Raw genomic sequence first — 26630 nt, 5'->3', positions numbered from 1 at the left:
AGTTTATATTCAGGTTCCCTTTTATCTCAACTTTCTTAGGCAATAATTTTACCCTGACAAAATATAGGCATTTCTGATTCACCTCCACTCCCCTCTGTGTTTTGTTTATTTTTTTAAGTTCGATGATTTCTAGTGAATTCATTCAGTTGTGCTACCAGCACCAGGATTCAGTGTGGGAACATTTTCATCCCCCATTAGTACAGGAGGCGGACAAATCCTGGGGAAATAGAAGTAGGTGAGGAAGCACACAGATGGTGGATTCCCGGCTCCTGCCCGTGGATCCTGGAGCTGGGCCCCCAATGCCTCCTCCCCTCGGACACCCCTCGCCAGGCTGCACCCCCCCCCCCCCAACTCCCTTAAATTGCCCCAAGAGCCTCACAAGTGTCCGGACGGAGATGGAGGGAGGCAGCAGGCACTGCCTCCAGCTTCCTGCACGATCAGCTCCAAATACTTTCACTTTTCTTTCCTCCGGAAGCCTGGCCCCCACTGCGTGTGGCAAAGCACAGACTTCCTGCTTCACCCACTGGTTTCTCCCTGCTGTTCTCTCCGCCTTCCAAGAGCCATCACTGCCCCAGCCCCTGGACAGGAAAGGGGCAGGAGTAGGTGGCAACCCCAGCACCCAGGTGGGTTTTTGTCTCAGCTGCTTTGTTCTTCATCTGTGGTGATTGGGCTCTGATAGCTCATTTCCTGACAGTGCAGCTACCGAGTGGAACTCAACTAGTTTAAACTGTGAGGCTTTCTCCTTGTAAAATGTTGTCTTCCAGAGATAGAGAGCTATGTGGGATTTAACCAGAGACTATGAAAAAGGGGGGCAGATATGGGAGTCGGAAGGGGGGAGCAGAAACACAGCTCAACTCTTTTTCCCCCTAAATTCTAGCCCATTGTTGTGGATGAAAACGAGAGTTGCTCTCTGCCCTCCTCCTCTGTGCTCTGTTGATTCTGCACTCAGTCCCAAATGGGCAGCTCATTTATTATCCACAGTGCAAGTGACTAGACGTAGTTGGTGGAAAAAAGAAAATAAGGAGGGAACATTTAATTTCCTCTCTAGTGTTTCATGAACTTTTTATATATTTTCCTTAAGCACATCTATGATTGTTTCCTTGAAGTATATTCCTAGAAGGAGAATTTAGGACTCAAGGGAATCCATACTGTAGAACGTTTGACCTTGATTGCTAACTTAGCCTCCAGAACATTCAGATCTGTTTACATGTGCACCAGGAGCATCTGTGGTTATTGCCATTAGTCTTTATGTTGGGCAATCTGATAGGCAAACATTACTAAATCGTCTTCTTTTGTACTGTTCCAGCTACTAAAGACTTGCCATGCTTTTCATATATTTATTGCACATTTGACTCAATTGCCTAGTTATGTCTTTTGCTTTTTCCCCCACATGGCTGTCTGTCTTTTGCTTATTCATTTTTAAGACTCCTTTACATAATAAAAATCTGAACACTCTCATATGAGGCCCAGCATCATGCACTAGCTTTAGTGGGGCTTTAGTCAGATAAGCTTTGCTTTGCCACCTTGAGCTATTTTACTTAACCTCTCTGTGCCTTGCTCTCCCTCTTGAGAGCCATAACAGATGAGAAGCATAACAAGGAACCTGGTGGATATTAGGTTCTGAGTGCTGTTGTATAATTAACCATCCTAAATGTAACCTCAGGGTCACGTCCTTTTCTTACTCTGTGTCTATTCTGAATTTCTTTGGCTCCATATTTGTCTTTGCATATTCTTCTCCATAACATGGATTCTATCCATTTCACTAATGCTAGATTTCTCTTCCACCTATTCTCAATCTTCCAGGATTTCTTCACTATTATAGAATCCCCTATGGCATCTTTTCTTTTCCAGCACTATTGTGTATTACTCTACTCTTACAATATGTTTTTTTTTTTTCTGTCAAACTTAAATAATGTGAGAATGAGCAGAGAGAGCAGGGCTGTTCAGTCTACTACTGGGATTAATCCTGGAAGCAGTCACTAGTTACGGCTCAGTTTTTCTATTATACACAAAATGAAGTAGGAAAAACAAGATCGCTGTTTTGTTTTGTTTTGTTTTGTTTTGTTTTGTTTTTAAATCTCTGGGAGATTGACATTTTTGTTAGTACTTCTCTTGACAATTTGTCAGGAATATCATCTGTAAGTTTTCTTCCTCTAATCACTTATTGATATTTTCTCATGGCCTATCAGTAGCTAATTTTTATCAATGTCACATGGGCATGGAAAAGGCAATACCCATTGACATGCACTGATACTCACTGAGTGTGAAATTCATACCCATAATAAATCAGTCGAGTTGCCTTTACTAATCATGTCTTATACCTCCTTCATGTCTGTTTATGTTTGGCCTATTTGTCTGTGAAAGGTTGTAGGTGGTTTACTAAAGTTTCTAAATATTATCAGGTTTCCATCTTTCTACTCGCCATGGGTGTTCCCTCTTATGTGAGCTTTGCTAGTGTCTGCCTTAAGCTGCAGTCTGGGCAACCTTAACTCCATTCTGTGTAGCCACAGACTATAGTACTTATGACCATAAACCTAGAAGCAGAATGTCAGAATTTGTTCACCTCTACCACTTCCAAGTTGTGCGATTTAGGGCAAGTCTGTAAAACATCTCTATGTCTGAGTCCGTCACAATATAATGGGTGCAATCATAGGAACCATCTTGTAATCATAGGAACCATTGTGAAGATCAAATAAGTTACTATACGTGAAACCTTTATAACAAAGTTCAGCACATAGGAAGTAAACAATAAATAGTTATTTTTATTGTTTTTATTTTTTTAGTTCATTTTTTTAAAATGTTTTATTTATTTCTAGGAGAGAGAGAGAGAGACAGCATGAGCAGGGGAGGGTCAGAGAGAGAGGGAGTGACAGACTCTGAAACAGGATCCAGGCTCTGAGCTGGCAGTCAGCACAGAGCCCGACGCAGGGCTCGAACCCACGAACCGCGAGATCATGACCTGGGCGAAAGTCAGACGCTTAGCCGACTAAGCCACCCGGGCACCCCATATTTTTTTAGTTCATTTTTTGAGAGAGAGCAAGCGAGCAGGGGAGGGACAGGGAGAGGGAGAGGGAGAGAGAGAGAGAGAGAGAGAGAGAGAGAGGGAGAGAGACTCCCAAGCAGACTCCACACACTAAGTGCAGAGCCTGACATGTGGCTTGAACTCACAAACTGTGAGATCATGATCTGAGCCAAAATCAAGAGTCGAACACTCAACTGGCTGAGCCACTCAGGTGCTCCTATAAGCTATTTTTAATATGTCTTATATTTGCCAATACCCCTTTGAGATTTTGGCAACTTATTGTTGGCCAATTTCACCCTCCATTGTTGCTGAACATTGTCATTGCCTCTTCCACCCATGAGCCTTTGAGGCAGACTGCTGCAGGATGACTTTGGGACCAGGATGGCAGTCTGAAGATGTCCAATGAGCACAGAAAGCAGCTTTCCGAGTTCCCAAAGTCTTTCCACTCTTCTCGTGCCTCTTTCTTAGGATGTTCACCACGACCAGGGCTTTAGAAGAGACTCTACTCCAGCACTTCATATACCAGAAGCTGGAGATTGCCTATGCCATACACAAGCCATTTCCCTTCCTCGAAGGCCTCCGAGACAACGCCTTCATCACTGAGACAATGTACAGGGTGAGTTGCGCTGACTGCTTTTCCATGGCAGCCCAGCCCCCACCAAGAATTCCCAATTACTGAAGTTTCAAACCACAAATCCTTAGAGCTTGGATGGTCTAGTTCAAAATGTTTATTATCAGGGAAAGACGGGGTCACAGGGACTGCCATGCAAATGACATCACCCCAGGTGCCTTAACACAAGAGAAATTTATTCCCGCACAGTTTTGGAAGCCAGAAGTACAAAATCAAGGTGTTGGCCATGTTGGTTCTGGAAGCTCTGAGGGAGAGTCCATTCCCTGACTCTCCTACCTTCTGGTGGTACCGGAAATCCTTATAGAAACCTCACTTTCAGTCTCTGTTTCCATCTCTAAATCAATCTCTCCATCAGCTTTTCCTTCTTTCGTCTTTTCTTCTTCTCTTCTAAGGACACTTATTATTGTGAGTTAGAGCCCACCCGAATGCAGGATGATCTCATCTCAAATCCTAACTTCATTACATCTGCAAAAACCGTTTTTCCAAATACAGTCACATTCATAGGTTTCCAGTGGATTCATCTTTTTNGAGCCGAAGTCGGACGCTTAAGCAACTGAGCCACCCAGGCGCCCCTACCCTCCCAATTCTTAAGAGCTTGTTGCACGCAGTCCATTCAGACTTGAAGCAAAGCAGGCATTGGAGGATATGGCTTATGAACAAAAATGGCATTCTTTTTATGATTTTTGTTTTTTATGCCTTTCCTGAGCCCTAGGCCCAGGGAAGGGTAGCAGTAGTTGAACAATCTTCTCCCAGGGTTGGCCTGGTTAGCTCCAACCCCTCTTCAGGTCATAGCCTGGATATCATTCCTCAGAGAGGATTCCTTAATCCACTCATCTAATTGATTTCTCATAGAAATCTGTGCTTTCTCTTCATAACACTTCTCTCAATAGCAACCAGACATTTCTGTAATTTTTGTTTAATTAATTAAACAATTAATTGTGTTTATTATTTAATGCCCATCTTCTCCATCTGACAATGTCCCTCCCCCAGTATGGGTAGCACCATGTTGATCTTCTCTACTGCTATGTACCCAAGGACAAGCCTAGTAGGTGTTCAGTAAGTGTTGTGCAATCAATTCTCTCCTGCCATGTTTCTCCTTTTGACCAACCTCTCAGGAAGAAGAGTTCTCTGGATGATTTCCCTGTGGCTACAACCCATTCAGGCCATCACAAGTCAGAGAGAGAGAGAGAGACAGAGAGAGAGAGCCTAACAAACAGTCAACAGAATTGCCACTTGTAACCAACTAATTGGTCCATTGTTACAGAGTTCTGCCCAGAGCCTGAGAGACATAGTTACACAGTAGCAGCCTTTAACTACCTTCCCTTCCCTAAGATTTCTCTCTTCCCTTAAATGTACCTAAAATACAGTTCAGAAAGCAGACTTATTTTAGAGATGGCTAAGTTATTTATTCCTATGACCAACCATCCAAATATAGGTGAAGTTCTGAAAGTAAATATGTGGAACTGTGACTTCTCTGCTTTAGAGTCTGACTATACATTTGTGTTAAATTCTGTCTTAAAAGAACAAAATATTAGTCTTATACCTTAGAAAACCACAAATGTAAAATAACCTTCCGGTCCATTTTATAATCATTTATCATAATCCTTGATTCCATTTTTTAAGGAGTCCATGGAAGCCTACAGAAATCAGGTCCCTATAACGAGAGTGGTGTACAACATCCTCACCCACCTGGAGAAGATGTTTAATCTGTCATTTCTGCAGATGTTGTTCAGCCGAATTAACCTGCATGAATACCCCAACCTGATGACGATCTGCAAGAGCTTCAGAAGTGGTACGAGTCTTCTCGAATATCTTTTGGGCTATAGGAGCAGAGACCAGAAGTTGCTTTGCTCAAAGAGTGAATTGGCTTTCAGCCCCGTGGAATGTGCACCTCAACTGCCTGGTTCTCTGGGGAGAGAGGGAGCCTACTCTCTCACAGTGCGGCAGGAAGCTCAGTCTCTGGCTCCAGTTCTCTAAGATGAATTTCTAGAAGACGCAAACATTTCTGTCTTACCTGTTCTATGAAGTGGGGGAAAGCTGTACAGTTTAGTGCCCTGGACAGTCTCTAGAGAATGCGTAATGTGACGGAATTGTGGTTACAAAGACTCAGTCTGGTGGGAGGATTGGAGGACCATAGAGGAAGAGAAATGAATAGGGATGGATAATAAGGATCTCTCTCTCTCTCTTTTCGAGTACCTACTATATCATCCCAAGCACTGTATAGGGTTATCTCATATTACCTTTAAAACAACTCTGTGATGTCATTATCATCCCCATCTGACATATGAGGAAAGTAAAGCTCAGAATATCTTTCCCCAGGTGACTTGTCTGTGACAAGCAGAGCCAGCCACCCTACTGGGTCTCCTAACTTGGGGCTTGAGCTCTCAATCCCTCTTCTAAACAAGTGGAAGGCACAGTGTGAAACTGGAGGAGAAGGGAGAGGGAGCTGGAGACAGAGGGCGTAAGAAGGAAGGGGAAAATTGAAGCACACGGCGAGCAAAAAAGAGCTGGACAAATACAGAGCAGGAGAATCAGCGAGGACAGAGGTGGGTCGAAAGAAGCCAGGGCAGGAGAAACAGGCAGCACCATCATTTTAAGCTTGAGGATAAACACTTTGGCCAAAGCACATGGTTCACTTCCCCAAGAACAACAGGAAGAAGCCCAGCAGTTCACAGGACACTGTGACGTTATTGTGAGTGTGGTCACCATTGTTGACGGCAAGAGGTTCCTTCCCAAAAGGAGAAATGGCTCCTTGAGCTAAAGGGGCAGCAGGACACAGGCGCACATGGACCCGTGCTCCCAGCAGCAGCCGGGCAACGTGGGGAGGCCTGTGTTCTCAGGGGCTTCGCTGCGTCAGTCTGAGAGCCAGAGACACCGCACACTGCTGTGCTTCCTGGCCTGGCTGCGCTCAAGGGTCTCTGTATCTGGAACCCTATGCTCGTGTTCTGAGCCCCTCTCCAAAATCCCAGCTTACTTTCCTTTTTCTGTTCACCGGTTGAGATGACTTAACTTCTGAAATAAATGATGGGGAAGAATCATAAGAAACGTGGCCACAGAAGGAATAGTGTGCAGAAAGCCAAGGGCCTGGGGTATGGAGGCTGGTGAGGAAGTTGGGTGTGGCCCACCCCAGGGTGCAAGGCAACGAGGCACAGACACTCAGTCTGCAGACATGAACAGAAACCAAAGTAGACAGAATGTGCCACGTGAAGGAATTTCTATTTTATCTTATTTGCTACAGGGAGGTGTGATGTGTTTCCTTTTTAAAACAGGGACATGTATTCAAATTACACCATTGTACAAGATAGTCTAAATTCTGAAACCAAAATTAAGGAAAAACTAAAGAATATTAAATCCCGGACGACTAAGTCAAACTCAGCTTTATGTGTGAAAAGACTTTTCTCTTAGTCCAGAGGTTGAATACAGTTATATTCATCCTGAATGTCCCAAACCAATCGCACAGAATAGAAACGGCCACAAGTGGATGCTGCTGCTGCTGCTGCTGCTGAATCAGTTCTCCACACCTCGGGGAGAATGAGCCACTCCGTGCCCCTGACCCTTTGAAAGTCATGTGTGAAGAAATTCCCTTCCCCAAATAATTCTTTTTAAAAAATTTTTAATCTTCTTATTTATTTATTTTTTTGAGAGAGAGCATGAGTGGGGAAGGGGCAGAGAGAGAGGGGAACAGAAGATGCGAAGCAGGGTTTGTGCTGACAGCAGAAAGCCCGATGAAGGGCTCGAACTCACAAACTGCGAGATCATGACCTGAGCCACTCAGAAGCTCAACCTACATAGCCACCCAGGCACCTCTCCCTCCCCCCAAATAATTTGGAGTCCCCAGGGTGTTGATGTGTGCTCCTTCACCAATCCCAGTTGTCATTTCCTATGGAGGATGGAACAGAGATGGGCCTACCCCCCTTGAAGCCCCAGCCAGCTCAACAGAAGGGGGCTCCCTCCAGACCCTGCTGTCACTGCCCGCACCCCAGCACCCACTGCAGAGCCTCCCGCCCCGTGCACCCAGTGTCAGCGAGCCCAGTGCCTCCACCCGGCAGAGCGGTGAGATCCGGGGGGAACCACCCAGCCCCCCTGGCCCTGCTGTGGCCCTCCCCAGAGCCGCCCAGGAAGGAAGAATCACTCCAGGTGAGAAACAGACCTTGTTCAACACCTGTGTATCCCCACGCAGTCATGTCCAGGGCTCTGGGGTCCCACCCTTTGGCTAACCCGGTCCATCCCAGGGGCAAGCCTGCCACACACAACCCTTTCCAAGAAGGATAATGGGCACTTCCAGGGGCCTGGGTAATGTCAGGAGCCCGAACACCTGCTTCCCACCCTTGGAATAGCCTAACCCTCTGTCCCTGGGTCATGATGCTTCTGGCTTGGGTGTTTTAAAACATTTAATCTACTCCTTGACACTCTGTCCCTGTACCCTGTAATGATTTTTCTTCCTCTTTTCAATGACCAATGACAACTGAACATCGCACATAAATGATGAAGAAGACTCACAAGAGATGCCTGGCACTCCTCCTGCCACTGTGCAAGGTAACGTTACTTGGGGCTGATTTAGTTTGGTTCAAAGTGGGTAGGAGGGGCAGACATGCACCTGCCAACCCAAGGGCTTGTGGCAGCAGCAGTCCAGGGGACAAAGGACTGAGTGTGACAAAAGGAAAAGAAAACAGGGAGACTGATGCCCCAACTCAATACTGAACTCCTTCTCAGGGATGCCTCCACAATAAGTTTGATGCTGTGATGTCCATCCAATAACAGTGTTCTTAAATGACATGTAACTTGTGCAGTCAAGTGACCCTATGTGACCCTTACTCAATTTCTCAGCCTCTGATTAGAGGGCCTTTCAGTTTCAACTATATTCATTTTAATACGGCTTGGATTCTAAGATTAATGGTATTGAAATTATTAGAAAAGATGATAAAATATTTAAAGATCTGCTGGACCTGACTTAGCTTCTAAAATTGTTTCTAATCTCCACCAACCATCATTATCAAGGACTTTTATTACATTAAATATAACCATGGAGTACTAGCAGGTGCTGTCAAAAATGGTCTCATGGATTCTGAGCTCTCCAATACTGAGAATAAAGGGCTCTATTCGATTCAAATGTTTCCTTCACTCCTCTAATACATACCATCCAAATAAGATCAACATAATCACGAAGCCGATAACACTGGAAGATTCCATCTGCTAGATTAGCAAAAGAGAGAAATGATTAAATTATTCAATTAGTAAGCAGTGAATCACTATATTGTACACCTGAAACTAATATAACACTGTATGTTAACTACACTAGAATTTAATTTTTTAATAATAAAATAGTAAAAAAATTAGTAAGTAGCTAGTTGATTGTTGACTCCCTTTCTTTGCCACCCTCACTGGGCCTTGGTGTTCCATTGGCCCCACCATGTTTACTGGCTGGAAGAGATTGTTTTTGTTTCTCCTCCCTCTGGTCCTCGTTCATGGTCCTGGGATCTGAAACTTGTCTTCTTCCTCTGCTCAGTGTGTGGTAACCACCTGACCCCCCAAAATAAAAGATAAGGAAATTCCCAAGAGATGCCTCACCCTCCCTCAGGCCAGGTAATGTTGATGCAGACAACTTTCGCTTGCCTTACTTTCCATGCCTACCAAGAGGAGAGGCCGTTTGGATCTTCTCAAGACAGGGCTCTGCTTGCCACTCTCGACCACCATCTTGGCCCACCTTCCAGATGCACACTTAACCCTCAGGAGCTTAGACAGGCAGGAGACCCTGGGGAAGGCAAGGGAGATGAGTCTGGGAAAGGTAGACTTGGAGCAGGAGCATCGAAGATGAGAGAGCCCCACTAGCACCCACAGGACCTAGACTACAAACATCACTAGGAGGTCTACTAAGGGAGACAATTCATCTGCCATGAGGGCTGGGCAGGAACCCTGCAGATGGGAGAGGGTACTGAGTCAGAGCAGAATTGTGTAAGTCAGCCACACCCTGAGGTCACTGCAATAAGACAAAGCTCAAAACTGCTCCATCCAAATGCAAAGCAAACAAAAACACTGGGTGACCCTGACACTGGATGTCAGATGTGGATGGTTCTTTTTCTGAGCCCCAATCTTGACTGTGGAGAACTTTCACCTTCAATCCTCATCATTTCTATATTATTTAGATTTTTTTTTTTAATGTTTTATTTATTTCCAGGAGAGAGAGAGAGAGAGAGACAGCGTGAGCAGGGGAGGATCAGAGAGAGAGGGAGTGACAGATTCTGAAACAGGCTCCAGGCTCTGAGCTGGCAGTCAGCACAGAGCCCGACGCGGGGCTTGAACCCACATACTGCGAGATCGTGACCTAAGCGAAAGTCGGACGCTTAACCGACTAAGCCACCCAGGCGCCCCTATTATTTAGATTTTTAAGAGTTGATTAAAATAATTTGAAATGCAACAGATTCTTTAAAATGCCTAATGACTGCTTGCCATGTGCCTCAGACACCTATTCCTAAGGAGGCCGAAATTTGAGACAGATGTCATTGCACCATGTAAACAAGAAGAAGGTAGCAGTCTTACTTGAGATTTGCTATAGCTTCAAACCCTTCTGTCTTAGTGCAGCAAAAACAAGACCTTTACAATTATTTATTATTAACAGGTGCTGCCAAATAGAGGCTAGCTCCTGCTTTCTTGTACACAGAAATATGTAAGGCACTTAGCCTCCTTCATTATTTTTCAAGGTGAAGTAATGATAAAGAGAGAAGTTCAAAAATATCCATTTACAAATCTTTAAGGACTAACATGTATTTTGTATGGCAAAGCCATTCCCCTTCACTGAAGCCAGTGACCTTGACCAGAATTCAAGATCAGCACTCCCAATGTTCACAGTCTTATACCCTACAGGAAGGTTGCTGAGGGTCCTTATTCTTCTCTTCCACTGAGTAAGGGGAGTCCCTCAAAATCGGTCAAACTGAGCCCTCTTCTGAACCCTGGTTCACCGGGATAGCCACGCTGGTTACTCTAACCGCAAACTGATCAAATCAAACTAGAGCAGACTTTCCCTCCTGCCTGTTCCAAGCTCTGAATTGAATTTTGTTTTCTTTGATAGAGATAAGAGATGACTCACCTGAACCAAATGACCCCAAAGAGCCCCAGGAGGCATCCAGCACACTTCCCAACAAGAAAGGTAAGGAAGGGTTGACTTTCTCCTGTGGACTTCAGGAGCATAAATGTGGAGCGGCTTTCTGTTTTTCTGGTCATATTTTGTCAGAAGCACCCACCGTGTGATTGGAGTCACGATGCTCATTACAGTTTGTTTCTGTAGCTCCCATTCACTGCATCTTCCTTGAAGGGCTTCATGAAGATTGTAGGGAAACCAAACAGCATTGGGGCCATTGAAATATGTATCCATTGCAATTGCCTGCTCTGAAACCATCAAGGTTTACTTTACCCACAACTACTTGGAAAGTTAGTCACACCTCCCTCTTTAACTGAAAGTTGGTTCCCTGAAAGGACACTGCTTCCTTGTAAGCAAGACTGCATATTATCTGCTATCACCCACCTCATGGTGGAAGACAGGGTGGATGTCCGCCGCTTGCTACATACTGCCCCTGAGTAGCCCTTTGCTTCTCCGTCCTCCATTTGAACAAAATGCTCCCTCTGTCTTAATCACTGTCATCCTTGACTTGTCCTCATTCCCCAGCAGACCTCAAAGCCTAACTTAAATTTGTCTGTCAGTTCAAGTCCTAGAACCATCCTGGACACCTTCAAGGTACACGGGGTTAACAGACCCATCCAATACTCTGGCCTCTCAGAACCTTCCTCTGCTCTTTTCCAGTGACTTTTTTCTGCACCACTTCTTGGTCTCCTGCTCCCAAAGACAACCCGTGGGTCCTCTCATCTTTGAAGCCTGGCTTGACCTCCCAATAATTAATTTCAGACTCTTCTTCTTTTTTTGGACATCTAATCCTTGAAGTCTGCTCCTTCTACAGCTATTATTTAACCTCTGAACTCTCCTTCCCATCCCAATATTAAACAACTAATTCGCAACTATCCTTGTCTGAGTTCTCCCTTGCAGTCTGTTGCCTCTGTAGTTGTCCTTCAACCTCACATGGATGACCAATCCACTGGCCTTTCCCTTTTCTGGTTCATCATAAGTCTCTCTTCATGCCCTTCATACCAGGTTAGAATCCATAATCCATTGCTTCAGCAACTTATTGCTGATATCTTAATCAGCCTTGACACTGTCTTTTCCTGGAACTCTCTGGCAGGTCTTCGAGAGACCCCTTATCTGCTTTCTACATCCTGGATATGAAGGCAGGCACTGCTGGGAAGAGTCGCACAGCAGGGCAGAGTGCATGGGCTGTGTCTTCATGAGCCCAAAGTAATGGTCCTTCTACACTGCATGACAATTTCACTTCCTGCAATGATCCTGTCCAACCCTGAGCTTTTTTTTTTTTTTCCAAACTGCTGATCCCGATCCCCCCCACCTCCTTTTCTTAACAGACTACTTTTCCTCATACTTCACAGAAAGGTATTGGGTGGGAATTCTGTCACTTCCTGCTACCAGCCTGCATTTGCCCCTCCTCTACAAAGGAGGGTAAATCCTTTCTCAAAGGCAATCCTTCTACCTCCCCTGACCATGTCCATGACCTCTTCTCTCTCCTGAGAATTCAGCCTCTCCCTGTCATGGGATCTGCATTCAGCCACTGCCCAAGCCTATCAAAGGAGCTTCCTCTTGATCCTCAGCTCACTTCACCTGCTTCCGTAGCTCTCTCTTCCATTTCACAACCAAACTGCTAGAAATAAGCTGCTTAAACGTGTTGTCTGCATCTACTCACGTCTGTCTCTCGCAGGCCACTTTATAATATCTTCTCTGTCATTAATCCATGAAGCGGCATCACATAAGGTCACCAATGACCTCCTTGCCACTATGGTTTGAAGACCAAAAGTGAAAGCTGAAAATTGTTGACATATAAGGTTGGCAGATCTATGTTTGTAGCCATGAAAAGATTATCTATACCTTTTCTTTTTAGGAAAGAAAAGAAAAAGAAGTATCTGGTCAACTCCAAAAAAGAGACACCAGAAAAAAAGCCTCTCTAGAGGTAAGATGAGAGAACAAGAGGAGGTGGGAGGCTGCAGACAGCTCATGCTTGTAGGTCAAGGTGTGCGAAGTTGAATTTTATTCCAAATGAAATGAAAAGCCATTGAAGAGATCCAGTCAGTGGAGTGACATGACCCCCTTTTACATTTGACAAGAACGGTTTTGGTTCAGTGTAAAGGATTAATTAGAAACGGAAAAGAATAGAAGCAGGACAACCCTTTGAGGGGGGAGGATGCCATGCAAGTTGATAGAACTCTGCATTCAGATCAGGTAGAGGAGATGGAGATAAGGGCCAGTTCAAGAACAGCTTGGAGGGAGTTGACAGAACTTGATAAATTGGGAGCTGGGGAAGAGAGAGAAACCAAGTCTTGCTCTTCAGTTTCTGACTTGAATGGCTGGGTGAGTGGTGGTGTACATTGCTAAGGGAAGATACAAATAATTTAGGAGGAAATTTTAGAATTTCCCATTTTTGACCTGTTCACTTTAAGATTTATGCTAGTTGTCTATGCCCCAGTGTCATGTTTTATCCAAAACTGTGAAGGGTCTGAGATGGTACCCCACTTGCATAGGGCCATTCTTTGTGTATATGACCAAGCAGGAACCCCAGGCACCTGGATCAGGGGAAAGAATTCCTTATTGACATTCACAACCAGCAACAGCCAGAGTCACATTGCATTATCTACCCCCAAATGCAGACCCACAAGCAATGAGAAGAGAGCTCATGGAGTCCTTCTGAGAGGCAGATGATATCCTATAGACAAGGGACAGAGAATGATCGATAATCCATTTATAGACAAGACAAGGAAGCCATCTTCCTCCTCTCCTGAAAAAATGGGGGAAAAGACAAAAAAACAATGACAAAAAACAAAAACAAACAAAAAAAAAACTTTGCAGCTTTGAGATAAGATTGAACTGATCCTCAATCCTCACCCTAATCTTTTGGAATTTAAATGCCTCTTTCTAAGAGGCAGAGAAACCCCAGGTGTTTCCAGCTTTTACTAAAGATGTCTCCACATTCTGGGCTTCATCCCTTTTGATGTGTAAATACCTATGGAGAGAGGGCTCCAGTAATCCTGGTACTTTGGGACTTAGCCTAGGAAGCTAGTCCTGCTGTAGGCATTTGGCAATCTCAGGAGAGGAGAAGTTTTATTATCCTTTTGGATCAGACAGCAATTTACTAGCTACAGATCTCATTCTCATGGTGTGTGAAAAGCGAAATGTTTCCAGGGATGTGAAAGCAAGCATTCCCCGTCTTTATTCTGTGTACATTTTCATGCCTCAGGAGGCTAGAGCTTTTCACAAAAGTACTGAGAAACCAAGGGAGCTTAATTTCCCCCACAATATGCCTATCTGGCACTCAATAAAAACATCAGATCCAAAGATATAAATAGGAGTCCTCGGCAAAATGAAGGTATCCAGATTCATGGGAAAGAAACCTAACTCTTACACCCTCCCCTCTGTCATCATCATCATCAATCCTCTTTCCTAGCCTCACACTCCACCACACGGCCCCTCAGTTCTTTGACACCTTGCATTTTCCCCACTAGAGGCCCCTGGGGACCTTGGATCTCTCCTGATGTTCCTGCGTTCCTGAGGAACCTGGAGAAGTCCTTTAGGACACTCCTCCCGTGCCAAAAGAGGCCACGTGGCCATTTTTACTTAGATGTGGGCACCTCCAGGAAGAAGGTGTCAAAACAGACAGGGCCCAGGAAAGAAATCCCATTGCTCTGGGAGTCTGGTCAATTTCAACAGGCGGCACAGGGCTGAGAGCAGATGTTGAATCAAAGGGAGAAAGAAAGGTGCACACAAGAGAAAAGACATCACTGCAGAGAAAGAGCAGGAGAGAAAAATGAGGCACAGGGATACAGAGATCTCAAAGTGTGGGGGCTGGGGGCACGGGAGAGGGGGAGGAGGAGCTTCACTGGGCCCCCCAGTGAAAACCATTCACTATCTATTTGGCTCAGGGAGAGCCTCGCCTGAACACAGAATCCAAGAGAAGCTCCGAGTGGTGGATCAGACAACTGAAAGGAAGGACGATTCAACCAGGAAATCAAAGGTCGTGACGAGGGTCCAAAAGGCAAAGACGGGATGTACCCAAACCTTTGGACCAGAGGGTAAGGCTGGTGACTGAATTTGTCATTACTGCTCCATGTGGGAGGGTATCTCACCAAGGAGGCCCAGCATTGGGTGGACGTGTAAAAGGAGGAGAGGTGCAAAGAAAGACGGTGAGGTGTGTGTGGCAAGAGGAACATTTGAGGAGATTTTGTGCAGAAACAGCTGTGTCCACAGGGTACAGCTGAGGTCAGCTATGGCCTCAGGCAGTCTTTTTAGTTTAGGTCGTTTATCTGTATGTACTTCATCGGAAATTAAAAACCAATCATTTAAAAATATTTATGTGGGCAGCTGGGTGGCTCAGTCGGTTAAGCGTCTGACTTCGGCTCGGGTCATGATCTCATGGTCTGTAAAGTTCAAGACCCCCATTGGGCTCTGTGCTGACAGTTCAGAGCCTAGAGCCTGCTTCAGACTCTGTGTCTCTTCTGTCTGCCCCTGCCCCGTTTGCACTCTGTTTCTCTCTCTCAAAATATTTTAAATATTTTATTTATTTAAAAATAATTTTNTTTACAAGGATCTGTAGTTTAAAAGGATGGAGTATCTAAACAGCTTTTTGAGGTATCTGTGTGTGTTCGCCTTTAATATTGCACCCAGTACAATGCATTATGCGGTCTTCCATTTTGTTTTATTTTATTTAAATGATTTATTTATTTTTGAAAGAGANGTTCAAGACCCCCATTGGGCTCTGTGCTGACAGTTCAGAGCCTAGAGCCTGCTTCAGACTCTGTGTCTCTTCTGTCTGCCCCTGCCCCGTTTGCACTCTGTTTCTCTCTCTCAAAATATTTTAAATATTTTATTTATTTAAAAATAATTTTAAATAATTAAAATATTTTTAAAAATTAAAAATATTTATGTTAATTCATTTGAAGGTAACAATAATATACCAACTACTTGTTAACATAAAAACACATTTTATGAAAGATAAATATATTTCCCAACTAAAAAAATTGGCGAGAAGACCGGCAGCATTTTACATTTTTTGTAAACCTCACTAAGCGTCCAGTTTGATCAAAGACAGCTGGATTTGTATAGCTGCTTCTCTATTCGATTGGTTGGGGNGAGATCACGACCTGAGCTGAAGTCAGACTCAAAATAGGAGCCACCCAGGCACCCCTATGCTGTCTTGCATTTTATTTTATTTATTTAAAAAAATTTTTAAGTTTATTTATTTTTGAGAAAGNTTAAATGATTTATTTATTTTTGAAAGAGAGAGAGTGTGTGCAAGCAGGGGAGGGCCAAAGAGAGAGGGGGACAGAAGATCCAAAGCAGCCCCAAAGCAGGGCTCAAACTCACGAACCATGAGATCACGACCTGAGCTGAAGTCAGACTCAAAATAGGAGCCACCCAGGCATCCCTATGTTTTCTTGCATTTTATTTTATTTATTTAAAAAAGTTTTTAATGTTTATTTATTTTTGAGAAAGACAGAGAGACAGAGTATGAGCAGGGGAGGGTCAGAGAGAGAGGGAGACACAGAATCAGAAGCAGGCTCCAGGCTCTGAGCTGTCAGCAGAGAGCCTGACGCAGGACTCAGATTCATAAATGGTGAGATCATGATCTGAGCCGAAGTCAAACGCTCAACCTACTGAGCCACCCAGGTGCCCCTGTCTTGCATTTTAAATGAATCGTCTATTTAGGGAGGATTTTATAATATCATGGACACTTGAAAAATATTGGTTCCCTGAATTATACAGTGAGCTTATAGCTCAATGACACAAGTAGTTTTCTTGAGACATTTGTGCTTCAAGATATAACAAACTGCTTTATATGGATGCCCCAGTTTTTCACATAGACTATTAAGAAGATGTACACTCAGGGGGAGAAATGTAAGAAAGTCAATAATTTTAATTGGCCTATCCAGAACATTCTGAAGTGAAACTGGCTTTTTTTTTTTTCTTTTACTGGTCTGTGGGAAGGGAGACTGAAGAGGACTGTTCCTTAGGTTTTAGGGGCCCTGCGTTGATTTGTGGTATGACACCAGCAGCTTTACCTGCTGGGGATCTTGCTCCATGTGAGCACATGTCAACATAGCAAAAAGGCAAAGAGCATCTTAGTATGGGAACAGTTTTGACCTCAAAGATCTCCTGAAGGGGCTTCCGGGACACCCCAGGGATCCAGGACCTCACGTTGAGGCTCTGGTTCAGGGGCTCAGATGACAGCCCCTCACTGGATGTCTCCATTGGCAGAGGACACTCTGTTGCCCAGCCTTGCTCTGCTCCTCCCCAGAGTGGCAGACAGACCCAGGGGTGGATGCATTCTCAGGAGGGGTCATGGAGGCTCAAGCAGTACCCAGAACCTCTAGCCGTCAGGGCAATGGTCTCTCCTGGGACTCCAGGAAATTCCTATCGAACGCTCCAGGGGCATTTTCTGAGATCTCAAAGGAATGTTGTTGTTGTTTTTCAGAGATCAGTGATGACTGTTCAGAAATGAACGAAGAAAAGAGACCCCAGGAGCCGCCCAGCACACCACCAAGCATCGTGCATGGTAAGGATGAGGGATTGCAAGTCTCAGAGAGTAGTCCTCAGGAGCTGGGGTCCAGCAAGCAGGTCTGTATTGCCACTAAAGGAAAGAGGCAAGGTCAATGAGGGCACATTTCTTCCATTGCAGGATACTATATGCAGGTTGAATTTAGTAATTCTTTTGCCATTTTGTTGCTAGGAGTTACTTGACTCCACCTTACTGCGAAGGAGGTTGGGAAATGCCATTTTTATTCTAGGACCGGTATCAGTGGCCTGATAAGTAAGAAAAAGGGAGACCAGAGAAAGATGAACAACCAGCAGTACCTGCCTGTGGTCAGCATTGCTAGTGCTTTCCATTATTTCCAACTCTCTTCCCCTCCCCGGACACTGCATTTCCCAGCCCCTTGCAGGAGATAGGGCCATGATCACAGGTCTGGCCATGAGCTGGTGAGAGTGTCACAGAACACAGAGTCAAAACACAGAAGAGCCACTGGATAGCTCTCCACACCCCCTGCCCCTGACTGTGGAAGTGTGTAGAAGAGGGAGGTGCTGGGAGGCCAAGACAATATGGGTCTCAGCACTTCCGCAAAGGATGCTGGGAGATGCCAAATCCTACAGAGAGCTCTGAGTGACAGAAATACATTGTTACATCAAGCCAACAAAATTTGGTTTTGTCCGTACTGCAACATAACCTATCCTGTCCTGTGTGATACAATGTTCCCAATGAAATCTGCAGAATCTGTACAGGAAGTTATTAATCAGATAAAGGTCCTGTTTTATCTGCTTCCTCCACTTTATTTCTATACCTTAGAAATATGCATACATTTATCTCATTATAAATAGCAGCTCACACTATATCGTTTATCAATAGTTTTTTCACTGTATATTTAACACACATATCTGCATATGAATGCTACCTTTTTTCTTTTACTTACATAGCATATTATTGTATAATTAGCAATTTGTTTCAATAATCATCTATATGATGGACAGTTAGCCTATTTCCTATTTTTATTCAAGATAAAATAGCAATCAGGTTAGCATGTGTTTGTACCTTTGCACACATGTCCAATGATTTCCTCAGAATTAATTTCTAAGAGTGAGATTACCTGGTTAGAGTCTGCATATCTTCGATTTCATATATGTCAGTGAGTTGTTCTTTAAAAAATGGAGTTTGGGTTCCCTTTGATAATATGCAAGTAATCATGTGCTACATCCTCATCAACACAAGGTTGGATAAAACCTTTTCAAGGATGGGTATCCATAAAACCAAACAATGCAATTTTTTCATGATTGGTGGCCTAAAGATAATTTTTAAATAAATTTGTCATTTGTATTTCCTCTTTGAGTATTTTCAACTTATGTTCTCTGCCCATCTTCCAAGTGTTCTATTTCTCTTTTTCTTTATCTATTAAGGATATTAAGCTTCTATATTTTACACATTATACTGCAATTTTCCCCAATTTTTGTCTTAATATTATGAGAATATTTTTTGAAGTGTGGAAATTTTTAATTTTTTAAACAGTGAAGTCTGTTCATCTTTTACCTTTATGATTTGGGGTCTTGCATTTTGACTAAAGGAATCTCTTCTATCTGTGGCTTATAACAATCTCTATTTTCTTTTGAAAAACTGGCTATTAATTTGAAAAATGGCATATTTTACATGTTAATAATTTAATGTGCCTATCACTTCTTTGTTCAATCTTTTTTTTATTTCTAAGTAAAATGGAGTACTGTTTTTACACAAATAAATTTATTGTAAAATATTGACCTCTCAAGCGTGTAGATCAATATTTATAGCCATAAGAGATTTTTTTCTTATTTTAGGAAAGAGGGAAAAATATAACCTGCCGACTTCAAAAATAAGACAGAAATAAAGGCTCCCAAAAAGTAAGCAAGGAGAGTGGAGTCATTATTCCTTGTTCATCCCTTACCTAATGACCAGCGTGGCCTCCTCTCCAGCCACATGGCCATCTGGGTATCACTGGAGCATAGTCAGCTCCACCCCTGCCTCCTTGGACACCACTCCTCACAAAAAGAGGAGAACCCAGAACCATGTTGGTTCCAACAGACTTCTTTTCTCTTATCATTGGGAGAAATAAGGTGGAAGTGGACAGGGGTATCAGACAGTTTGGGATTAGGACGGTGTCTAGTCTGGCTCAGAGCCAGGAGGAGTAGACAAGGCAATCCTAAAAGGGCAGACAAGATTCAGACTTCCAGTATCAAACTGGAGCTGGATCTGGAGTCACTGAGCATTCAAACCCACCTGAACTGACTCATGCCTGCTTATCACGTGTCTACTCTGTGCAAAAATCGCATTATTTGCAGTATGGGAAACAAAAATTTATGAAGCTGCATTTTCTGGTTCCTCTGCTTTATCTCTCTGTTGTCCTCACCACCCCGTTCTCCTCTCATGAACTCTCTTCCCCCCACCTTTCTCCTTCCCTCTTTCTTCATTCTTTTACTCAACACTGTGTTCCCAGGGCCCAAGGTATGCCAGTCAGTGGGATTTCCCTTGAATTCTGGGCTACTGTGTGAGCACTCTGGGAGGGCATTTCCCCTCAGCTCCCAACATGCATCATGACATGAGTGTCGCTGATCTGGACATGCTCTAAAATTTCTTGCCTGTTTTCAGTGCCTCTCAGTCCCTACGGGGGACTCAGATCTACTTGCTTGCCCTCTTCTTCCCCATATGGTTTCCTCCCTATTTCCAACCCCATTGCCTTCCTGGGCTGGAGGAAATTTAGCCTTTGTCATATACCGAGTTTTCTTTACCAATGACTTCTGGGAAAACTTCACATTTAGACCTCCAAACTTGTATTGTTAGACTATAAGGGTAATGTTTGGAACTTAGAAATCTCTTGGGCTCTCAACAAGTACCGCAAGATTTTGTGTAAGGTCTCCAAAACAGTCTCAAACTGAGCACTGACATCTCAGTTGACTCCAGCATCTCTGTGCTTTCCCAGAAACTTAGTGAGTTAATAAGTAGGGAAGCTGGGACATTGTGATTTACAAGGATAGAAAATACATCATTTTGATATTTTCAAAAATATGCTCTCCTTCTATGATCAGTCAACAAACGTGGATGGAGTGTGAGGTCTGTGTCAGGCACATGTCCCTGGTCCTGCAGACTCAGCCGTGAGCAAAGCCCAAGCATCTCTGCTCTGATGGAGCTTACATTCTAGTTGATGCATGTATAATTAATAGACAAAAAGAGGAGTTGACAGGGAGAAAAGGAAACAGGATGCAGTATTGAAGAAAAAAAGATACAAGAAAGAAGAGGAATAATTATAAGAAAATAGCAGATAAAAGTGTACAAGGGTTCAGGAATTTCCTGAAAGGTTGAGGACTGGGGTATGAGAAGGGAAGTCACTAACAGGGAGAGGAGGAGGTTCACTGGGGACCCCAATTTAAACTATTCATAAATCCCACAAGCAGCCTCACCTGAACACAAAATCCAAGAGAAGCTTCAAGTGGTGGATCAGACAACTGAAAGGAAGGATGATTCAACCAGGAACTCAAAGGTCATGAGGAGAGCCCAAAAGGCAAGGACTGGATGCACCCAAACCTCTGAACCAGAGGGTAAGGCTGGTGACTGAATCTGCCATGGATGCTCTGCGTGGGAGGGTTCTCTCGCGGGGCAGACATGGGGTTGGGTGGATGTGTGAAGGAAATAGTAGAAGAAGGGAGTAGTGCAGAAGACAGCAAGGAGCTTCCGGGCTGGGAGTGGTTGCGGGTAGAAGCCAGTGTGCTCCCAGCATGCAGGGCACCTCCACATGGACTCATGTGACCACTTCCCAGCGTCTACTGTTTACATTTCTATTAGTAGAGTTACCACAGCTCCACTGAGTCTGGGGGCTCCTATCTGGATTCAAGCTGGCCTCATACAAAAAGTGGCATCAATCCTCAAAGTGGACACACTCCCAGGAATGTTTCTTAATGGTTTCTTTCTAGGAGTGAAGTCTACATATTTAGGATTAGTACATACCAGGGTGCCTGGGTGGCTCAGTTGGTTAAGCATCAGACTCAGTTTCAGCCCAGGTCAGGATCTCACAGTTCAAGGGTTCGAGCCCCATGTCCAGCTCTACACTATCAGCTTAGGGTCTGCTTGGGATTCTCTCTTCCTCTCTCTCTGCCCCTCCTCCACTCTCTCTGTCTCAAAATAAATCAATAAATTTAAAATAAAATAAAATAAAACAATAAAAATAAAATAAGCACATGCCGATGATCAAATTCTTGCCAGTTTAGACTCCCATTAACATCATTTTCCGTACACCTTCGCCAAAACTAGAAACAATAAGTTTTCTGCGTTGACAGATTAAAGGCAAAGAATGGTATTCCACCCATGTTTTCCTTTGAATTTCTTTGCACCATGCATGTGGTTCAACATGCTGTGGTAGGTTGTATTACTACTCACTGACACCTCAGAAGGGTATATACGCTTGCCATGTGGACTCCAGAATGGCCATGTCACTTGACTTGACCAAGGAAACATGGACAGAAGTGTGAAGAGCACTTCAAAGCCAAAACTTTAAAAGCCTCTGTATCATCTTTCTTTCTGCCATGGGACCAACAATGTTCTAGACAGAGGTTGCTCTGTCCCCAGGATCCATGTATGTCAATAACATGGAACCACACCTAACTTGTGATGAATGAGTAGCACAAGGAGAAGTAAAACTGGGTTGTTCTAAACCAACACTTGGCAAACTTTTTCTAAAAGGGGCCAGATAATAGCTTTGCTGGCCCTGCAATCTCTATTGCAACTACTCAGAACTGCCATTGCAGCATGAAAGCAGCCAGAGACAAATATCTAAATAAGTGCACTTGGCTGTGTTCCAATAAATCTTTATTTACGAAAACAAGCATTGGACTGATTTGGCCTTCAGGCTGTCATTTGCTGATACCTATAATTAACCATTGAAATTTGGGAGAGTCACAATTTATAATAACATCATCTAGCCTATTTCTACTATCTGTTTGTTAAATAATTTTTTTATCAGAAGTTTTTTCCTTCGAGGTTTACCTGTTCATATTTGCCCATTTTTGTATAGAACTATTCATTTTTATTGATCAATTATGAAAATTTACTCTTTGTTATCTTTTTGCAGTTTTTCTGCTTTTGTTTTCGTTTTGTAACTTACTTGAGATATTTTGGGTTGTGGAGACTTTTTTGTAAATTTGGTTAGACAGATCAGTTTATCTTTTTTAAGATGGGCTTATGTCAGTTTCTCAACCTTGACACTTATTAGCATTTGGTGCTGAATAATTCTTTGTCATGAGGGCTGTCCTGTGCCTCATGAGATGTTTGGCAACATCCCAACCATTGGATGCCAGTAGCATCTTCCTTCCACTCATGAGAAACCAGGAGATTTCCCAACATTGTCAAATATCCCCTGGGGGACCAAATCAACCTGCATTGAGAACCATTGCTTTATGTCCTATATTTCTTCCTTAAAAAGTCCTTTCTATGCAATATTTATAAGTACATATCCATTATCTACTTCTAGTGTTTGTATTAAATACATAGATACACATTATTATATTGATTATTATATATTCTATTAATATATATTAACTTATGAAAATATGGCTTCTGTAATATTTTTAGCCTTCCTCTCTGTTAACATGAACTTGCTATGTCTCCATGGTCAATGCTATAATGTTCCTTTCATTTCATAAGACTCACATCTATCTTGTCTCTCCAAAGTGGTAGAAAGACAGAGAAAATTTCTTTAGAATAGTTGATATGTAAAGCATATAAGTCTATGTTTCCAATTATAAATGATATTAATTTTTTTTAATTAATTTTTTTTTTTAGTAAAGAAAAGGAAAAAAGATGTCAGTTCAAGTTCAACCAGAAGGTGTCAGAAAAATATTCCCCCAAAGAGTAAGTAAGCCACCTGCTGATTGTTTGTGTCCTATCTTCCCCCTCTTTCCCTCTTACCCTTGGCCTCCGCCTCCGAGGTCTCCTTCACCTGCTTTCTCCAGCAGTCTAACAAGGTGCCACACCTGACACTCCAGGTGACACCGGCACATACCTTGCACTGCATATCTGATTACCTGCTTCTGCACTGGGAGGGATTCTTCAAACAAAATTATACAAGGACCCAAAAGTGATTAAGAGAGAAAGGCCATACCCATGAGTCAAGTTCTAACATAAACTTCTACCTCCTTCATTCTAAAACTTGGTGGAAACATTAATCCAAGCCAGGCCCTAAGGGTGTTCCTACCTCTGGAGAGCTGAGCCTTCTCTTCCTGTAAGAGGCGGGGTGCAGGCCTGCTGGCTGTGGGTCAGCCCCTTGGCTGGCTTCCGCCCCTTGTTCTCCGCCACCTCTTGGGGCCACTGTCTTCCTCTCTGTCCTCCTCTCTTTTCCCCTCCTCCTTTTCTATAAGCATTCATTTCTCTTCTGCTTTTGTAACACTTCTTCAGCACTATCCCTTCTCACTCTCTCTTCCCTCATTAGGCTCCAGTGACATTGGCATTCTCCCCCCACGAACTTATTATTGAAGTATAACAAGTGCTACTTTAGGTGGGGTCCTCAGACTGGTGCCATCCACAAGTCTGTTGGCTGCAAGTCTGCAAAAATAGAGAGCTTATAAATCAACTATGACACTGAGCACCCTGTTTGCACAGCAAGACCTCCTCAGTGGAGATGCCTTATTTCTCTTTGATCAAGCTCCGGTCTTGTCCCGCGCCGGCACTTAGAGTAGCACTGGTACGATGCTTAAGAAAGATGCATAAAGGGGGAGGATGGGCACGGAGAGGGGCACTTGTGGGGATGAGCACTGGGTGTTATATGGAAACCAACTTGACAATAAACTATTTGTAAAAAAAAAAAAAAAGAAAAAGAAAAAGGAAAGATGCATAAAGGTACAGCCTGAGGAATTAACACAAAGGAAAAGCTCGCATGTACTTAGCCCCTAGGTCAAGAAACAGAGCACAGCATAATCCAATCCCCACCTACACCCCAAGTGTCTTATTTCTCAAAGCATAGGTTCCTTTGACACTGGATGCTTCACCGTCCTTTCCTGCCCAGGGCTTCCTCAGTGTTTCCCGCTGCCGGGAGCCCCACCGGCCTCTCTGGATGGCAGTCACAGGAAGGAAATGGCAGTGTTTGCACAGCTACCGCCATGAGAAATGAAAACTGGTATCTCCTGCTACTACTGGCTCATGTTGTGCTGGTATTGACCAGGCCTCACAATATTCCATATCAGACCAATATTCTGAACACAGATACCTCATGAAGAAAAGCATATTCCTGCCTTTACAAGAGAGATTTTAGATGAAAGCTCTATGGATGATTGTCAAAAGGCTCTTCCTGAGGGCCTTGCAGATCCAAGACTTAGGGGGTTAAGAACACAAGAATTACAACTGAGCCTGACCCCGAGACAAAGAGCCTAATTTAGAGTTAAGGCACAGATAAGGGCAGAACTTAAGTTCATACTTACACCTTCTCCTAACTGGTGATGTTCGGCAGTCCCTTCCCCAAGGCCTACTTTCTGCAAACACCCTCCCTTACAGGTGGCTGGGATGAGAACAGGTAAGAGGAGCTAAAGCATCACCCACAAACAAAAGGCTGACACATTTAGGGCCTCCATGGTGTTCACACATTCAGCATCAAATAGGTGTCCACAAACAACTTATTAACCAGCTCAGAAACATTGATCTGAGAGCCAGACAGAATGACTCTTAGCCCATCTATACACTTAACCTATGACCTAACCTTAGCGTGATTAACTTAGAACAAATAGGTATCCTGTCTTTTACTAAGAATACCCTAATTCTCTAGTTATAAGATTTACTTAACCTCACTATAATTGGAATAGTTCTGCAAGAATATTTCTGTAAAACCTGCTTCTGTACACTTTCCAAAGCATCTTATCACAAAGAGTTATCCATTGTAAAAATTCCTTTTTCTGATGTCATGTTATCATTTAACCTATAAATAAAGACACCAAAGCCAACAGGACAGAGATGCCTGCCTGGTGATCAGAAAGAATCTCGGGGCTCTCTCATTCTCTTTCGCTGACACCGTCCATCCTTCAGGGACCCCTGGACCTGCCGGAGACGGCTCGGCCCCCAGCACCCCGCTCAAACATCCTTCTCGAAAGCCGATTCCCCTTGTTCTCCTTCTTCCTTTCGCTACACATCCCCAGGACTCGCCTTGAACTAAGCATTCTCTGTCCCAGCAGGCAAGGGCAGGTCTCCCTGACCCGCCTTCGTGGAGCCATGTTTTTTTTCTTCACAGCATTTGTCAAAACTAAAATTAACTGTCTGTGTACATCCTATTCACTGTGTGAAAGTCTGATGAGGTCAGTAAATGGTCAGTCTTGTTCTTTGGTCTATGCCCAGTGCTCCGTGCCTCACACAGTGTATGCTTAAATAACTGTCCAATCAATACATTATCTTTTCTTCTTCATGAAGTATGAATACATCAGATCCTCCATGTACTCAGACAACGCACTTGTGTGCATTAGAAAAAGTGCCCTTTCCTCAATACACTTTACCTACATCTCTCAGAGCTGACTCCTAAAACCAGGTCCTTTGCTGCCCTCAGCCATAAAGTCCTTGTAGAAAGTATACAGCTCTGAATATGAATCAGAGACCTCCTTAAAGATGGAATCCTTGCTCAGTGTACAACCCACACAACCATATGCAGAGGCCCTGATAAAACACAAGTGTACACCACTTTACAACTGGCAAAGCACCTTGTTGTACATTTTGCCATTTAACCGTCAAATAAGTATTGTTTAGCCCACTTTACAGATTCAGTTAGAGCATAAAAGACTCGCATGAACTAAAATCAACCTAGGTGTTCTAAATCCAAGTTTTTTGTTCTTTACACTGAAAAAAAAATTGCTCCCTGGTCTTTTTAGGAAACATGAGGAGAAGGCACAAATCTAAGCAAACGCTGATAGCTGTCTGACAACATCAGCTTCTTCTGTCTCCTTAGCACTTCCGGCCTGGCTGTGCCTTCTGATTTAACACCGGCTGTCTCTGTGCTGTTATCAACACACAGTATGGAGTCCTGTTGAGGCGTTTCTGACAGTATGGAAGGAACTAGAATAGGGGTCCAGCATGTTAGATTCCAATGCCAGTTCCACCTTGTGCAGTGTGGGGATCTCCAGGAATTCTCTCTCCAACTTTGAGTCTGAGTCCCCCATCTATAAAATGAGGGATCACTATCATTGCCTTCCCTTTCCATAGGCTATTGTAAAAATAAACTTCACAATGTGTGCGTGGCCATTACTGTTTCCTTGATCATGGCTTTTTTCCAACCACCCCATCTTCCCACGAACCCTTCATATACAGGCCATGGAGCTCCAGACCCTTCCCCAGGCCATGT

General features: G+C 43.7%; 2 protein-coding genes across 11 annotated transcripts in view; one reads left to right on the top strand and one right to left on the bottom strand.

Moving 5' to 3' along the window:
• SP140 (SP140 nuclear body protein) overlaps window positions 1-443 on the bottom strand; it is a 70301-nt gene extending 69858 nt beyond the window's left edge. For 4 of the 5 annotated variants that reach the window (XM_077761368.1, XM_077761372.1, XM_077761371.1 and 1 more), the window contains exon 1: window positions 380-443. The gene's annotated coding sequence lies outside the window, so the exon portion shown is untranslated. The remainder of the gene's footprint in view (window positions 1-379) is intronic. The other variant, XM_077761369.1, reaches the window with a different exon arrangement.
• Window positions 444-539: 96 nt separating this feature from the next.
• The window catches only part of SP110 (SP110 nuclear body protein), a 38292-nt gene continuing 12201 nt past the window's right edge, over window positions 540-26630 (top strand). For 4 of the 6 annotated variants that reach the window (XM_077761367.1, XM_077761365.1, XM_077761366.1 and 1 more), the window contains exons 1-11: window positions 540-623; window positions 3491-3638; window positions 5277-5445; window positions 7524-7790; window positions 8145-8189; window positions 10720-10797; window positions 12647-12715; window positions 14679-14828; window positions 17228-17308; window positions 20719-20865; window positions 23102-23170. In XM_077761367.1, coding sequence (XP_077617493.1) covers window positions 3492-3638; window positions 5277-5445; window positions 7524-7790; window positions 8145-8189; window positions 10720-10797; window positions 12647-12715; window positions 14679-14828; window positions 17228-17308; window positions 20719-20865; window positions 23102-23170 — 1222 coding nt within the window. In that variant the 5' untranslated portion in view covers window positions 540-623; window position 3491. The remainder of the gene's footprint in view (window positions 624-3490; window positions 3639-5276; window positions 5446-7523; window positions 7791-8144; window positions 8190-10719; window positions 10798-12646; window positions 12716-14678; window positions 14829-17227; window positions 17309-20718; window positions 20866-23101; window positions 23171-26630) is intronic. The other 2 variants (XM_077761364.1, XM_077761363.1) reach the window with 2 other exon arrangements.

Source organism: Crocuta crocuta, unplaced genomic scaffold (genome assembly GCF_008692635.1).
Source record: "Crocuta crocuta isolate KB4526 unplaced genomic scaffold, BGI_CrCroc_1.0 scaffold516, whole genome shotgun sequence".
In the NCBI taxonomy this organism is placed as follows: domain Eukaryota; kingdom Metazoa; phylum Chordata; class Mammalia; order Carnivora; family Hyaenidae; genus Crocuta; species Crocuta crocuta.
Note: the sequence above shows the minus strand (reverse complement) of the source record. Positions and strands in the feature narration are given on the sequence as shown.